This window comes from Neodiprion fabricii, chromosome 3 (assembly GCF_021155785.1).
Source record: "Neodiprion fabricii isolate iyNeoFabr1 chromosome 3, iyNeoFabr1.1, whole genome shotgun sequence".
Classification (NCBI taxonomy): domain Eukaryota; kingdom Metazoa; phylum Arthropoda; class Insecta; order Hymenoptera; family Diprionidae; genus Neodiprion; species Neodiprion fabricii.
This window is the reverse complement of record NC_060241.1, coordinates 20,293,574-20,311,247: the sequence shown is the minus strand read 5'-3', so window position 1 is coordinate 20,311,247 and position 17,674 is coordinate 20,293,574. Positions and strand designations below refer to the sequence as shown.

Below are 17,674 nucleotides of genomic sequence, written 5' to 3'. Positions count from 1 at the left end.
TATATTGTTATTGTAAGAATAATAATGTTCATAGTGGGCATTAGTGCTACTGTTTGAGAAAAAATTCACATTATCGTACCAGGCAATCTACACGAATTGCACACTACGGAAATCTTTTTTTTTTTTCTTCTTTTTCTTTTTTAAAGATAGAACAATTTGTTTAGATTTTCTGGTACAATCATGTGAATTTTTTCTCAGATAGTAGCACTAATTCCCACTAAAACCATGCAGTTACGGATTTTGTTTTGTTGTTTGTTGGTGGCACGTGTTCGAGGTGAAGTAAAAATTTGAAAAAATGAGGCAAGTGTTTTTTTTTAATTATTTGAAGTTGGGGGGCGTCAGTACCCTAAATAAAGGACACCTCAATATACACACATACTTCTTTCATGTGCGTGTATTACGTATAAATAAACAACTTAAGGCAAAGAAGTTGAGGATGAATGAGCCGCACTCACTTTAGCAAGAGTTAGGTATATGGGAAAAACCATTCAAAAAATTGTCAGTAGTGTTATTTGTGTCTACGATAGTAAACACCAATACTATCATAATAGAAATGAATCTGAGGAAATTTGAATAGAACAAGCTAAGAAATATGTGAATAATTTGAGACAAGTTATTATAGTTAGAAAGGTCAGAATGATTAAAATCCGGTATTTTCGATCCCGTTCCAATGTTTTTTGATTCATTTTGCTCGCTGGCGAGATATCCATAAAGAATGCGTGAAAAACCTTTAAGAAAAATCCTATTACTACGGCATATTCAAAACACAGAAATGGAATTTTCGACGAACATTTGTTGCATATCGTATAAAAATGTATTTTTAAACCACTTTGGAGATAATTGTTTATCAAAAATGATCACGTACCTAAATTATGGTGATTTCTGTTTGGTTAACACAATAAGGCGAAATATACTGGAATCTGATCGACTACGTAAAAGTTGAATTATAAAACCTTTTATCGAATTCTTGACGGGTATCTCATTAACAATGTTTTCCGAATTTCCTCACATTCAATTTTATTACATAGTACAGGTGTGTTGTTTCATTCGCGTTCGTCATCAGTGGCGCTGATAACACGTAACACTGCTGGAGATTTTTTAAACGTTTAGAGTCTAACTTATGATTGAGACGGTGCGTCTGTTGTTCATCCTTAAAATATACACGATTCTTGGCTACATGTTCCCGACCTGGGACAATCTGAACCGCCGGTTACATAATATAAATATAGAAAATCGTTTATGGGCATTTGAATAACGTATGTAACAAATATATGCACACACATATGCTCGTTTCCAATCACGCTGGCGGTTTTAAGTGCTATTTTATGCTTAATCCAGTGGCATGCGAGCCGATCATCGAGTCCGTTTGAGTCTAGTTCGCTCGAGGAGAGTGGAGACTAAGCTACCGTTCTGTCATCCGCATTCCTGCTCTGTGTATGCATACCGTATGTATAGAATGTACACTTGGCCGCAGTGATTCTGAGACGGATAATTTTTTCAACGATTTGGGTACGTTGGCAATGCAGAATCAACCCGTAGCGCCACCGCCGGCTGGACGCGAAACAGGTTAAATCTTTCTCAACGTAACATAACCTGTTACCGTCGAATCTTATCAAGAAATACGAAATTCCAGGCTCAATCTTTTTAAACGTAACATAATCCACGACCGTCGAATCTAACCTAAAAATGCGAAATTCAACGGTCACGAATTTATGTTACGTTTACAAAGTTTGAGTATGTTTCACGGCAGGCCGGCTGTGGCGCTCCGGTCTGATTTTGCATTGCCAACGTAACCAATTATTCAAAAAACTTAACCGTCTCAGAATTGTTGCAAAGATGATTGTGGAACAGGATTTCTTTCGGGACACAGTCTAACGTTTATAATGTATTTGTTGGTATATAACAAGAAACGGAACTTCGTACAATTAACATAGCGTCTATTTAGCTTCACCGATATAAGAAACGTAGAAAATATAAGAAACGAAGAAGACCATGGAATAACAAATGTCTAGAGGATTAACGCAGTTTACATCCTAAGTCTATCTTTTTAGTTAGCCTCTCTCTGATTGGCTTATTATATTTCGATCAGGAATCACTGTGGCGAAGTGTATAACGTACATTGGCCCGTTTATGTACGCCGTGTTAGTATATACTTATACAGATAAATGTACTCGTACTTCTGTGTGTGACTTGCGAAAAGAAAAATAGGCAAGCCACTACCGCCGTGGTTGCGGTAAATAAATTAATGTATTCCTTGGCCGAGCCTCTCGTATATATATATACGTATATAATAAGAGAGAAGCAACTACTAGCGCAGAACTCCAGATGCGTCGACCGGTACGAGGATGCTGCTTGCCGTGCAGATAAATCACAAACACGTCGAGAAAGATAGATGGATAGATGCTGTGCAAGGGTAGAGTGTCTTGAAAAATAGAGAAAGATTGTGTGTGTGTGTGTGGGTGGTTTTTTATATGGGAGATTCGCGGCGACTGTTCGTTTTAGTTTATTACTCATTTTTTGATTCTTGTGCTCTTTTTTTTTTCTTTCTTTTAGCTTTAGGTTTTCTTCTTCTTTTGCTTCGACAAAACCGCAAACTACATATCAATGGTCTATGTATTGTAACCGCAGGAAAACTCATGACCCTTGAACAGCTCTAGTGTTAATGGATTTCTAGTAGGAAAAGATTTTCTTTTCACCTTTTTTCACGATTTCTTATCACAAAATCGCAAATGATATCAGTACGGAACTGACTTGATTTACGTTCGGATTCAACTCTGTGGAATATACTTTGTTCCTGGTTTTATTTGAATGATTTTAGTTCTTTCCGTGTTTAACTTTTCGCGTAAATTAAAAGTTGTCATCATAATTCGCGTCGGGATCTTTTACAATGAGAATTAACTATTCGGTCGATTTATTGCATCTTTCTTTGAGGTATTATTTGATAATTAATCGAATTTATCATCATCTTTTTGTAGGTATATTATACCATTATCCTTAGGTACTTGCGAATTTAGGTATGTGTGTGCGTGTGTGTGTGTGTGTACCTAAATTCGCAAGAGTATACATATATATTACAGAATACGTATACGTATTACGTAGAGTTATACATCGTGTTAATTAAAACAGTATATATGCGAGCCGGTGATTCCCGTTTCATCAATTCACACCGATCACCCTCACTTCTCATTTCTATCGCGTAAGATCTTTGACATTGAACGAATCTTGAGATTAATTACAAGTTAGTTGAAGTCTCGGTCGTATTCACTACTTGTGATTACTTTCTATCAAGAAATAATAGAATCATGTAATTTTGGTCAATGAATCTTCTATTATGAAATCCGTAGTACCAATGTATAATATATTGTATTCTCTATCAATACGATCGCGATTTCTTCCGAAATATCATTTAAATGGGAAAACGTTATATCGTAGTTGTCGGGCAACTCTTGGGCTTAAGCTTAATTTCAGCAATACTTTTTGAGGATGTTTTTTAGAGTAAAAACTATTTTTCAGACCTTGTTCTAGAAATGAAAGAAATATGTCTAATGCGTATAATTACACGTGTCCTAAGTGGAATTATATATAAATAATATATAAATAATGTAACGAGGAGCTGAGCAAGGGACAAAATTTCTGTAGCGAGTGATAAACGGCTACCAATTCGGTTGTCACAACATCAACGACGCTGCAATGCCGTTGCTGCACCGCTGCATCTTCTCGTATCCGTGCACGGAAATAATCCCGTTTCTCACCGTCAATGTCTGGCGGATTTGCATACCTAAATTACCCAGTTGATACCGGCATACGAATTCGTTATAACATGTATCTTCCATCTCCGAAGCGTTAATTAATACATTTCTCGTTTTCGCAAAAGTTCTTATATTATTTTCCATCTTCTTCTCCTTCCGTTATCCTGTTCACAGTGCGTGTGCAATACGCGTCTGTAAATTTTCAGGAAATGAAAAACAGGAGTACGTGTAAAGAAGTAGAAAGAATTTAAGCAACGGAGAATACGGGGGTTCGGAGAAAATTTGACAACTCTAGACTTGGATATTATTTTACTTGGAATAATTTTGAATGTAATTGAAGATATTCGCAAATTTGATTAAAACTTTATTCTCCCTTTATCCCATTTCTTTTTTTTTTCTTGCGATGTAAATGAATTCTTTGTTTCTTCATTGCTTCACCTTTTTTTCGTCACAATCACCGCGTTGGGTTTTACCAGCTTCGACGGCGTTGTGATATCTTTGGTTTTACATAACGCTCGGGGAACATGATTCCTGTAATTATCTTTCAAGGGCCGCCTTCAACGAATATGACGGTTTACATTGCATATGTATTATTGTAGGCTGGTAGGTAGGCTGTATAGGTTTGATATCGCCTCGCTTCCGACCCAACCACGAGTTTTTTTTATCATTTTGCACGTGGCATTTTTCTCCTTTGCCGTATACACGAAACGAAGAGGAAAAAAAAGATTTACACATTACAAACATATTATCAGGCAAAATAAACTCGCGACACTGAAACCGCCGGAACGCGGCGACCGGATATACCAAACATACATTTATTATACTAAACTTGTGTTGTTGAAGTTTTGTGCACGGGTTTTTTCTTATTACAAAGTAAGAATCAACGTTGGCTAATTTCACTTATAATTCTTGCATATATTTTGAATAAGCGAATTTAGAAATACTCTCATTGCAAACATTTATAATTTTCTTTCGAATGTTTAACATATTTATATACATATAATACAGGTTTATATATTTATTTCTTACTTATTGAAGAAGAAATAAACAAAATTATGTACACACAGGGTAAAGATTCTTTGAGTTTATCAAACATAGCGAAAGAAATGTTTTTTTTTTTTTCCTTTGCGATTAAAAAAATTATCTTCAATAACATCAGCAAGAAAGCGATCTTGACAATAATTTGGGTTATTGAGTTGAATTACATTTGTTTGAATCGACGAAATATTCCTTTGTCATTTGGTAAATAAAAATTTTTTTTCTGTCTTTTTTTTTTCACACCGCGTAGGCTTGGAAATTATTTTTATCAGTTGGTACAATTAGGTGTTAATATTTTGAATATTGACGCTTGATTCACACGTTCCCCGGATCGTGCATCAGATATTATAACAAGGGCTTGTAAAATTGCAGCTTACATACACGTGTCACATACACACGTATACCACACACCTATATAAAACGCGTTGTCAATTTATCGCGAGGCTCTCGTGAGCCCGCGAAGCTTAAAGCCCCGCGCGTTGTTTGCCTATTAATAGGCTCCCCCTGGTCTTTACGGCTGCGTTCGTAGCATACTTTTAACCGTGAGGAGAAGAGAGAAGAGAAAAGAGAGAAGAGAGAAGAGAGGAGATAGATGAGAAAAATAGAGAGAGAGAGAGAATACGTCCGCGTCATTTTCTCTCTTGTTGAATCGCTCTAGATCGTGACCAAGAATAACCTTACAACTTGCACCGATATATGCGGTTGATGGTGTTGTACGTATACGTGTTATATTCGTCACACTAACTCGTCGACGTTACATGCAAAAGAGAAATGGGAGGGGGAATAAGAAGAAAAAGATGGAAAAGAAATAAGAAAAGGGAACCGGAAGTTACGTGATGAAATATACGATATTATACAGCTTGTAATATTGTAAAACTAACGCGTGTAATTTAAGTATCAGACTGTTTCAAATTAGGATGGTATAATTTTTTTTTTTTTTTATCTCTTGGAACAAGCTATAAACACAAGTTTCGGCTGTAAAGAAAAATCCCTCACTCGCGAAGTTATAGGATTTTTAGCCGAAGTCTGAAACATGACTCGCATGCGTATGTGAATTTCATTCCAGTTTCTTAGCAGAATTTTACAAAATTATCGTGTGTATAACGGTTTAACGTGGATATAATCGTGTAGACAAAGTTTAATTATCTCTGATTAATAATCTCTTTTTTACGTTGGAGCGACTACACTGAGAGAAATTTTTAGTTCCGGTTACCGCTCCGCTCAGTCCTTAACTATTTTAATTTTTTTACTACAATCGAAAAATATAGTTCTAGGTACGAAATGAAAATTAGCTTTATAACTGTTACCGGACAGTCTAGTATCCGTTACTATTTTTTCTCATTATCGTCACTGTTACTATATTTATAGTTATATAAAACGACGTACACACCGAGCCGATCTGTTTACATCGGTACATTTGCATGTTTGCATGGGTCTTTTAGTACGTTTCATCCCTCAACCCTTACCACCTTTTTTATAGCCATTTTTTTTTTTGGATATTTAGAAAACTTTTCAGTATGTTTCTTTGCGGTTTTTTGCTATTTCTGATAGTACATGTAACAGGTTTTCAATACTCGAAATTAATTATTGCGATATAATGTAATTAATTATTATCGTTGGAAACAAAGGGGTTGAAAAAAAATCGTGGAAATTGAAGGAATAATTCACTTCCGAGAAAGTTTTTGGAGTAGGTGATTACGAATCTGAAATCGGATTTTTCAAATTCAAGATGATGGATGAAAATTTCGGATTTTATTGAATCCGGAGAAAAAACTCTGCCGAGAGGTTTTCGGGGCCGCTGATTGGATTTGCCATACTGAATTTCCGAAATCTAATTTCAGATTTGTAATCAGCGACTTCCAAACCACCCCTAGTTAGAGTTTTTTTCTCCAGATTTGATCGAATCTAACATTTTCGTTAACCATATTGGATCCGCTACCTTGTATTTAAAAAAAATCAGATTTTAGATTCGTAATCGGCGACCCCAGAAACCATAAAATTGTTTTTTCTTATAAAAGTACAGTAATGCGTGACTCTAAGGGTTAAACGTAAGTCCGTCTTTGTCGAGCCTACATTTGATATTATGTTATAACTCTATCTTGATAAACAATCTTAACCGGGCTGTATGAAAACTTTCATATTAGACGAGTAACTCTAAATCCGTGATGTAACAACTCTGAGAGAATTATTGAATGCACAATAATTCATTTGAAAATTTTTAACCTTCACGGTTATCGCCGAGCGATACAGTTCGAGGGAACGAATTTTTCACGATGAAAACTGATTTATATTAAGAACGTTGTTCGAAAAAAATTACGAATGATGATGTAATACTTCATCCGACATTTTTGATGATCATGCAATTAACTCAAACTTGTCGTTCGGTATCTGAATCTATTTGTATACTTAAAATATGTATACATTCGCATGTGCTATTCAATAGTTTATTTATACTTACCGCCTCGTTCACATAGGTGTTTAAAAAAAGTAAAAAGAAAAAAAAAATGTGTTGTGTGTATATATACTATTCAAAATATACTGTCTAAAAGCGTGACTTTTTCGTACTACAATAGCGGACTTTCGTATATAGGTATACATTTTATATGTATATAGATTAAACGCGCACACAGATAAGAATATGAATATTATTTATTAATTTTTATTTTTTTATTAAACGATTTCTTTGTCGCCACCGCCGCTCGTTGATGGAATTCGAAAAATATGCGTACCCGTCTGCAACACCAAAAAACGGTCAATTATTCGTACATGTATATTACATTTGATAAATACTATGGAGGTACGTGCGTGTAGATCGATGTGTGTGAGAAGAGGGAGAGAAACTATAAACAGCGAGAGACAGGCGTGTAATTAAATTGGCTGGGATTATTGGCCGTAGCTCGTTGGTAGTGCTGCCGTTGCAGGAACGATTCTCGTCAACGACGACGACGACGACGACGACCTCCTGCATACCAGCATAACGGTTTGCTTGAGCGCTTCTAGACAATGCGAACAGACCGCAACGACGCGGGTACGACGGGTAATTAATTATCAATGATGCAATACCGAATTTAACTCAACGCACGCCAAAAACGAGAGGACGACACGTCGGTGTGAATTTTCGTTTTTGTTTGTGTGTGTGTTTTTTTTTTTTTCCGATGACAAATTAGCGGCTGGAAGAAGAAGAAAAAGAAGAAGGAAACAAGCCTTTATTCGGTTTCTCTTTACCAAATTTTAGTTTCGTTCTTTTTTACATCATTAATCGCACATCTTTTTACGAATTTTCAACATGACAGGATGTACTTCAGAGCGATCCTCAAATTCCCGGAGGGAATTATCTTTTCGAAGCTTTTTTATTATACTATGGAATTTTATCATCAGCCGTAAACGAAAACTAATCGGACATCGAATAGCGGGAGTTGAAAATAATTGATCTTGTCATTTGAATTCAGTAAAAATGCAGCCTAAACGTATAAGTAGGATCAATAACTGAGAGAAAATGTAACTTGGAATCGCAAAATTACGTTTGTATTGTGTACGTTTGATTATAGCGTTGTTTTAAAATTGCTCATAATCGTTGCAAAAATTTAAAAGACCGAGTCGAAAGAGCCATACTGCATAAAGTTATTCTTACCCGAAAAACATGGAGTTAAATAATTTTTCAATATGGTTGATTAGCACCCAAAGAACGTAATCAATTTTCATCCTCATTGATTTCTGAAATACTTGCCGCTTCGGTACTTTTTGCCAGTGTTCTGTTACCGTGACATCAGCGGTGTATATATTTTCTTTCTTTGGCATTTCCATTAATCAGGCCATGAAAATTAGAAAATCAATTGAGTAACATTTACTGGAAAATTTAACGTCTAGTACAGAGTACTGAATAAAATATATGTGTGTCAATTTTTCAGAACACTCGTTTTCCAGTTTTTCAACACGAACATCAATTTTTATGAAACATTGTTATTCTGTTTATTGCAAAAAAATAATGTACCGAAATACAAGCTACGATGACCCGAAGGTCGTTTATTCCCGAGCGGTAGGGAATAGGTAGAGATATCAGGAATAGACAGAAAAGGTTTCGCCTTTACGTTCTAGGAAATCCGTAGGTTAGGATGAGGCTTGAATAACTTGAGGTATGTTTGGAACATCAATTACATGCTTATTCTGAGGAAGTTGATGGAACAACAGTAGAAACGAAATGTGCAGTTTAGATGGTAGGTGAAAAGTGTATTGGGACGAGTGGATTGAAGCGTTGGCGAGTGCAGAATCAGGGTTCTGGGAATGGAAGGTGATAGTCAGGTGAAATGGAGAGTATATTAGATAAGAGAGACCAAGAATGAGTCGTGAGTGCGTGGTAAAACCATTACCGAAAAGCTTCGTTTTTCTTGTACGAAGTTTCGTTCTATCGAGAATCGATTTGAAAACTTGTAAGAAAAAGGAAAGCGAAACTCCAGGAAAAATAATGCGAAACAAGTGGTCACTGATCGATGGTCATTTTTCCCAATTTGTCACCGTTAAATGACATCGGGCTTTCCCTTGATGCGCAATACGCGAATCGCCTCGGCGTATAACGTGAGATCGATCAGTGGAATCGAGATTGACGAATTCGGGTCCCCTCTCACGGCTCTTGGGGGTCCCGCACTCAAACGACAGGGAGCATTAAGATGTACCAGATACTCGACAACGAGCGACAATGCACCGCACACCCACCGATATACTTGGACCACTTCGGAAAGACCCTCTCGAAACGCTTAGAGGTCGGTATCGATTTGCATTAGCGATACCAACCTGCCACCCTCCCGCTGTTTGATGTCCGTGAGCGGTGCGCGCGCCTAGCATTTGCGCCGGTGTGTATTTTTGGGTGTCCAACGATTTACAGATTAGCGGAGAGACACACCCCCGGGTCCCGCTGTTGGGAATGCCTTTAAATCCCAGATTTACCTCCGGATTCGATTTGTTCTCACCCCCTCGTATACTTTGTTGTGTACCGAGCAGTACATGTTCGAATGGCTTTGGCTGAAACTGCTTTACTCTCCGTGAACAAGCGCCGCCACTTATCCAGATTCCGTATCCTGGGGTTCCAGAGTGGCTAGCTCCATGATCCAATTCCAAATGCAAGTCCTCAACTTTGTGTATCTCGATCTAACGTTGTTTTCAATGATTTTATACTTAGGGTGTCCACTACTGTCCACCTTTCGGTAACTTGTAAAACCCGGGAAATCTTGGGGAGTTTTTAGAATCGAATTGAGTGACTAGATGAAAGCTTTGAACTTGTACATTTTTTGGTTGAAAAAAATTTCATCAAAAGCACCGTGTTGATATACGGTCTTTCCTTTTTTTTAGCAGAGCAGCTGCTGAGTCTCGTCTTTGTTCGTGACAAATTGAATAGAATATATGAGAATTGACTGTAATCGGGTTGGACTGGAACAGACGAGAATGAATTAAGGGTCCCAATTTCCCTTTGAGGATTCTTTCACAAGCGAGTTTTTAACCTGTACCATGAACTTTTGATGAGTATTAGTAACAATTCTATTAAGATTGCTTTTTTGTCCGATAATCAATATCGTGTTCAAATTCAGATTACAAGATGTTGAACCGTCACCTCTGATAATAACTGCGAATACCGGAAGTGAGTTACGATAGGATTACGATTGCGATAACGTCAGATTCATCTTTGAGCTACCGTGTTCCATAAACTTTTTCGGCAGCATGGTTCTAAAGCCCCTATTATCCCATTTCTCGGATACCACGTCGGCCGCTTCGAACTGAATATAGAGCTTCGAAAGTCAATTTACTTTCTCAAGTTTCAACTCTTGGCGTGGTTCAGAGATTTTTCTCAACGATTGTTATACCGATAAGACGAACTTCTGCAGTATACAATTGTATAATATAACCGATGCAAACGTCGCATGCCATATATATATTTATACTGCTTTTTGAAAGTTTTTAAAGGATGTGTCGCGACCAGATTTACACTTGATCGAACTTACTTCAAGATTAATGCAAGCTGCGACTCGTTACTAATTCAATGTATAACGTTGGTTGGGTGCAATTGTGTGGTTAAAGAAAGTCTTACTCAAGCTGTTGTACGCAGTTGACATGATTTTCACCCCTCTTCTCGTTATCTCCGTCTCTTTACTTCGCTGATATTCTTCTTCTTATCCAAGTAGTGAAATTTACGCGCACGACGGAAGCTCCTTCCCTTATCGACTGCCGCCTGTCAGCTACCTTCATTATATATAAGAGGTAGAGAATATTCACAAGGCACGTGGATAGCCGATCGAGTTTGGTAGTTTGTTGGGTACGAGGTGATATTCCGGAAGATCTATAAGGGTCGAGGGTTGATCGCTGAGCACGTATCCCTAATGACAACAGGGTATAGTCGTTGAGAGAGAGATAGCTCCCATAGATCGGATTAACTCTTCTAACATACCTACATGTTCGTACACTTGTAGATGTGTTCTACACATGGATTTTATACGCAGTTTCCCGATCCGACAGCTTATCTTGCACGAAAGGCATTCACCATTACCAGCCACGTACTGCTGTACAAACGCCAAATTTTGTCAACGACCCAACTCGACGTGAACACGCATGTTAAATACTCGATCGTCTCATCATCTTCCGCAGTCACGTCTCTATCTTCTCTACACCATTGTCTTGAAAATCTTTTTGTCAACTCCCCTCAGTTCAGTGTTGAATTACTTTCAAGTAATAGAAGTTTGCGTTTGTTCAAGGATAAATCGGTTAGATTGTCTGGATCAAATGTTAGGAAAGAAAAGAAAAGCCGTATAAAAAATCTCCAGCCTTTGTTATCTGTGTCAATTATGGTGAACGCGAACGAAACAGCGAATGAAACAGCACCATTACTATGCGATGGAAATAATTCCGAGCAAATTGGGATAACAACGATTGTCGGCGTGAAGATGATACGCTAAATTTTCTTTCCTTCCATGCGGGAAATGTAATATATAATATACGTAAACCGATAACTCGAGACCTGTTTATACAATATACACACGTATTAAACACCATCAGCGCGGTATGTGAAGAAAAAATAATTAATTCGAAATATTGTCAGGTCAGGTTAGGTCAGGTCAGGTCAAGTCAAGTCAAGTGAGGTCAGATTAGATGCCGCAAATTGCACCGGGATTATGGCGGGTGTTCGTTATTATACATACAACTCACACACAGGGAAATTGGACGTATCGTTGGGTGTGAATTTTCGTCCAATCTTCTCGCCTTCTTCATCCTCCTTTCCCCTCCTCGCATCCTTAATCCAAACGTATATAAAGGATGTTCGTATTTCCTACGTTTTCAAGCTTGGCTGGCTGCTGTTTCAATTTCGGCAAGTCCTGTAGCTGGCATAAAACAGTGGGACCAAAACGAGAACTGCACGCGCGAGGGTGAATTTTTTAAATGACTGTGTATATATCGTAGATACGTTTCATGTATATGGCAATACAGCGCTGCATCGTGGCAGCTGTAGCAATGAATACCTAAAGATTTTTTACCCTTCGGGAAATCGACGAGATCAATCTGTTATGTACATACTATCGCGGTGGTTCAATTTCGTTGTCTTTCTTCTCTCATTGCTACGCTTTATTATCTGTTATGCCTTCATTTTCTTATATGTACTGGTACCTATTTTGTACTCATTCATTTTTCATCATCCCGTATCGCGCCGAGATTTTTGAAAGAATGGAACAAGAAACATCTCGACGTTGAATTGGACCCGAGGTTTTTAGGTCAGGTTACATCGTTTCATCACCGTGGCGAAACAACTATACCGCGCGTTTGAATGTCTGTATACACTACGCGGATTATACTGCTCTCTAAATCTAACGCAGCCTCCTACTACTTTACCCCATTCAATCTTCTCTGTACAGCCTTGTGTAGATGATCAAAAAATAAACGTTGGGTACCAATCTCGCTTGTTGAAATCAAGTATTTAACCAATTTGTCGGAAGACTTGAGACTCTGGTCAAAACTTATTCAACAGTGTACGAATGGTCGTAACAAATTTGCATAGCGTTTGGAAAACCTTAGATCTTGGTTTTTTTTTTCATCTTCCAAGGTAAAAATTTTGAATAGAATCTAAACAAAGGAATGTTACCGAATTAAATCAAACAGATGTAAAACGTGCCAGTCAGAAAAGATTGGAGATTTTTTTATGCATGGCGAAAAAATGTTCTTTTCTTTTGGATATAACTATTCGTGGATGGGCACTTAGAAATATTGAGTGCAGACTGTTTATGGTGTTCTCTGATTGACGGTTGCATTCGTATATGGAATCAATCGCGAAGTGAGGTGAAGCAGCTATTCCAAGTAATTTCCTGTCTATTTCACCCTCGCATCCGTACAATCAAACAAACTTCCATTCGGTTCACTTCCGGTCTTGTAGTTGACCAAGACGTTATCCGATTTGTCAGGTAATCTATACCTCCGCAGTCGTAAAACCAGACTCGACTTGTCAAAATGGAATGAAGAAGAAGAAAACGAAAGGGAGAAGAATCTCTGGGAATTATCCTCCGCCTGCCGTATGTGCAAATGTTGTTTCTCGAGATTTTGCTTCTCAATTCGGAGGCCGAGTTTTTTCCACTCTCCTACATCCAGCAGAAAACACGCAGGGATGCTGGACACGGTTTCATCGCCGCGCTTTGGATGGGTGTTTGCTTGGGACGTAAGTCACACATTTTTGTGCGTGTCTCTACGTGCGTGTAAGCAAAGGTCGGGCAATCAGCGGGAAAGTATGTTGCTGTTGCTGCCGTTGCTACCGATCATCCTTCTGTTTGTCATCTGGATAGCAAACCGGAGGGTCATCGCGTGTTACGGTTGGGGTCTTCGAGAAATCCATCCGCCAACCTGCGGCACTCTTACTCTTCCTCCTTTGGTAAATCGATACACAAAACAAACTTCATAAAACCCGGAGACCTGTAAAAACTCTTTGGCAAAGAGCCATCCGTCCCACCGATGGCTTCTCTTCTCGTTCTTTACCGTCCATCGCGATCCGTCGATCTCCGACCTCTTCCTTGTGTGTGCCATTCACCATTTACTACCCAACCCTCGTACTGTGTACGATGTAAACATACCTCGTATTCAGGGTGTTTCGTAACTTGCGGAAAATAAGCATACGCATGACAGTGTAAATAAGATTTATTTATTTCATTTAATTAGGTCATGACGCGATGAAGCCAGTTAATTGATTTATTCGAAATTTAAAATATCTGTCGCTTTTGAAGTCGCTCGTTGTTGAATTTCAATCCGAAATTGATATTTGTTAACTGCGGGCAACTTTATAAATCACCGAGTGCCAAGTTTCAACTAAATCTAGTAATTTGTTGCACTTACGTCCTTTGTACTGAATTCTCAATTTGGATTTTATTTGTTGTGTAAATATAATATTATTAACGTGGTTTTAATCTTTTGTTACAGGAAGTTCTTCACACAATAAGCGTACCGAGCGGTCAAGTACAGAGAATCGTTATATTCAAGAAAAATGGCGTACAAGCGATGGTGGAATATCCTTTTCATATATGAACCGTCGTCGAAAGTATAAGGCGGCTACATTAGTTTGAAGGATAGAAGAAACAAAAACATTCCAAAACTTGTCTCCTTCGTTTTTGATAATATCATCTTATAGTAACTTGCATGAAAAAATATTCAAGATGTTATATCTAGGTATATGTATAAAAGTTGTACGATTTAATGGTGAAAATTCTTAACTGTAAAATGATATCTCGGAATCACGTTTGATTCTGTCGAGTCAGCAACACGAGCGAAGGACACCCTCCATGGCGCCGACATCTACTCAGGTTGCTGCACCCTGAAGATCGATTACGCCAAGGTGAGTTCGGTTCATTTCGCTATTACTATTGTTGCTGTTTTTTTTTTTTCCTTTCCCTTTTTTTACTTTCGACCCATTAATCAGAACGCAGGTCAGCGTGAAGTAAAGCAATCTGAAAATTCTGAATACGTCGGAGAGCTTGGTTTATTGCTTATCGTACGGAATATTGACGAATGTGTAAATGTATATTAAAACCGGAAAATATGGTCTCGTACTGCGTCATAGAAATGGATTTTCAATATTTTTGATTTATTGATAAATTTTCTAGAAAAGATTTAGAAATTTATGGGTCAACTTTTTTATCTTTCCTCCTGACAATATTTTTTTACACACTTTGCATACTTTGGAAAAAGAAAATGATGCTCTCAACCTAGTTGCAGATGGCGAGCCACTGATTCACAAAAACTTCTCACACGCAGTGATTTCCATGAAAAAAACAAATTGGATAAACGGCTTTAAAACATTTCTAATGCTTAAATGTGTATACGAACTCTCTGCGAATCGGCGGATAGTTTCAGGTTCATAAAAAGAAGAATGTTGCTCTTGTAAAACGTGTTGATTGAGTTTTTTACGATTCGATAAAGATATAGGGGCAACCATATTCAATTTTTATCGACCTATTGCAGAGAGATTAAAAATTTCGAGAATTCAAACAGCGGCTAAAATAAAACGACTATTACGTTTAGAAGAATGTAACATAGAAGTTGAAATATTATAATGACAGTTTCGGCGACCGCGTTATTGTTCTCTTCGTTAAACGTTTCTATAATTGTCACGTTATAATTACCACCAGATGTCTTTCACCACGATCTATTGCTTGCCGCATGCACGCAGACAACAACGAAACGTATTATACTCAAATGTTGCGTTAACTTTGCGTGGCCGTTGTTCTATAATTATTTATCGTTATTCCACAAGGACGCAGCTTTTTTTTAATTAACGTATACGAATGAAAAAAGTATGGCAATCATTATTGAACGTTCTTGCAGTAAGTCATTATACCTTGGATTTACGTGTTTGACATATGTAACGAATTGCTATTTATTTTTCTGAATAATTCCGACGGTGAAAATTAATCACGAGTCGACGTTTTTCCGCACGTTATACCGAAAGCGCATTTTCGTTCTCTCTTTGCCCAGCCGATGCAATCACGCCTTGGATTGATTTATCTATCCCTGTGAGTTTATTTCGATCCTACGCAGTGAGAAAACGATTCTTTTATACAGTTTTCCCGAGACAGCTCTGTTATGAAAGTCGGAAATATAAGTTATTTCATCGAGTAATTGCAACGCCTGGCTACTGAGGGTTGGTTGAAACGAGTTCCGAATTCAATATCAAAAGCCAATCGATGAAACAAATTATACCCGACGTCGTTTCAAATTTTCTCTTTTTTTTTTCTCTTTCCTAAATTATTATCCGATCCCGTCGTCTCCCGTTCATCTAATTATAAATCAATTTATAGGGATTAAATTTTTCTTCCTTTATATATATATAGTCAGTTTTGTAGCATTTATAAATTAATAACATTATTATTTCAAACGGTTCGATGTTTGAGGCCTGATAACTCCGAAACGACTTACCTTACGCAAGTCTTTATTCGGATCTTTTTTATAGAGCGTACAATTTCCTACAAGAATATGTTTTTTTTTATATTTTCACACTGATTCGTTTTCGAGCAATAAAATTCTAAATTAAAAAAAAAAAATTTCCCATGCTATTTAAATGGGAAATAGAAAATTGAGAATCGTCACCTCTAAATATCGATATTAAGAGCTCATATTTTACCGAGGTCATTTTTGAGGGACGCTCGGAAGATTTTTCAATGTTCTTCGAAAAAAAAAAATGGTCGGTTTTTTTTTTAAACACTCTAACTCACTCTATATATGTATATATGTTGATACGTACTTTTTGCATAAATTACAAACTACGAAATGTAATTAAAAACGCGTTAACGGAATTCAGGCCGAGCGATAAAATCGATTAATTTTCAACGAGAGACTTGAACACGTATTTAGATCCGCTGGAGAATTTCGCAAGGTAAAAAGAGGTACGAAGATTGCATTATATTCTACGGATACTGCGTTGGAATTTGCAAACCGTGCAGCTACGTCGTAGTTTTCGTAATACCTGCACGGTTACATTCAACGATTATAACGCTGTGCAACTCGAACTTCGTACGTAGTTAGGTGTAATAAATCGTTGCGTTTTTGCAGCGTCCGTTGTCACTGCGATAAGGAAATAACAAGACACGATGAACTTCAAGTGTCGTTGTATTTAGTACCTACTTCGTTACGCATATAGCGTAATATGTTTATTCCGCATGTACAACTATAACGGTAAAAATCGTTGCTGCAAATTTTATTCAGCTTATAAGCCATGTATAATGAGTTGGGAAAAAATTGAACATATCTCAGATATGCGAAGCGGAAAGAACCAAGTGGAACTCGTAACTTGAAGAATTATTCAATTTGCTCTGGTCGAGATAATGAAGTTATTAACGTCCTGACGCTGTCCGTACGGTAATGGCGTCAATAAACTGAATACTTTTCAACATTATATATATTCGAGCGCGTGCCTGCTCAATCTCTAATTCCATACCAGCGATGCTGCACACTTGTGTGTTCTGAAATAGCGATATATCGCCTCGGAACACTTGACTATAACCGAGATCCTCTTACAGCATTTTATTCTCGAGAATTCAGACGGACTCGGTGGGGGGGGGGTTCTCAAAAAATTGCTAACGAATCGTCAGACTCCGTTTTACGGAATCCGCAGCATTTGATCAGGAAGGACGCGGCAGGTAGTGAGAACGTGATTTATCATCCACGGTCAGTCGGAGTTGTTTATTTTCTTTACCATACGAGTAATTATTTGATCTGTCTCCGGATATAAATTTGACGATCTTTGCGCCACCCACGTGCTCCGCTACAACTATCTATACTTGTTAAGCCGCAGCTAGATCACCATTTGATATAACCGTGGCGTAACGCAACGCGTAAAGCACTAGCAACAGCGGTAGCCTGGGCATCGTTACGACTGT

At 37.7% G+C, this 17,674-nt stretch overlaps 1 protein-coding gene across 3 annotated transcripts in view; it reads left to right on the top strand.

The window, feature by feature from the left end:
* LOC124177171 (heterogeneous nuclear ribonucleoprotein L) overlaps positions 1-17,674 on the top strand; it is a 79,156-nt gene that overhangs the window by 24,419 nt on the left and 37,063 nt on the right. For all 3 annotated transcript variants that reach the window (XM_046559260.1, XM_046559259.1, XM_046559261.1), the window contains exons 4-5: positions 14,223-14,308; positions 14,538-14,634. In XM_046559260.1, coding sequence (XP_046415216.1) covers positions 14,223-14,308; positions 14,538-14,634 — 183 coding nt within the window. The remainder of the gene's footprint in view (positions 1-14,222; positions 14,309-14,537; positions 14,635-17,674) is intronic.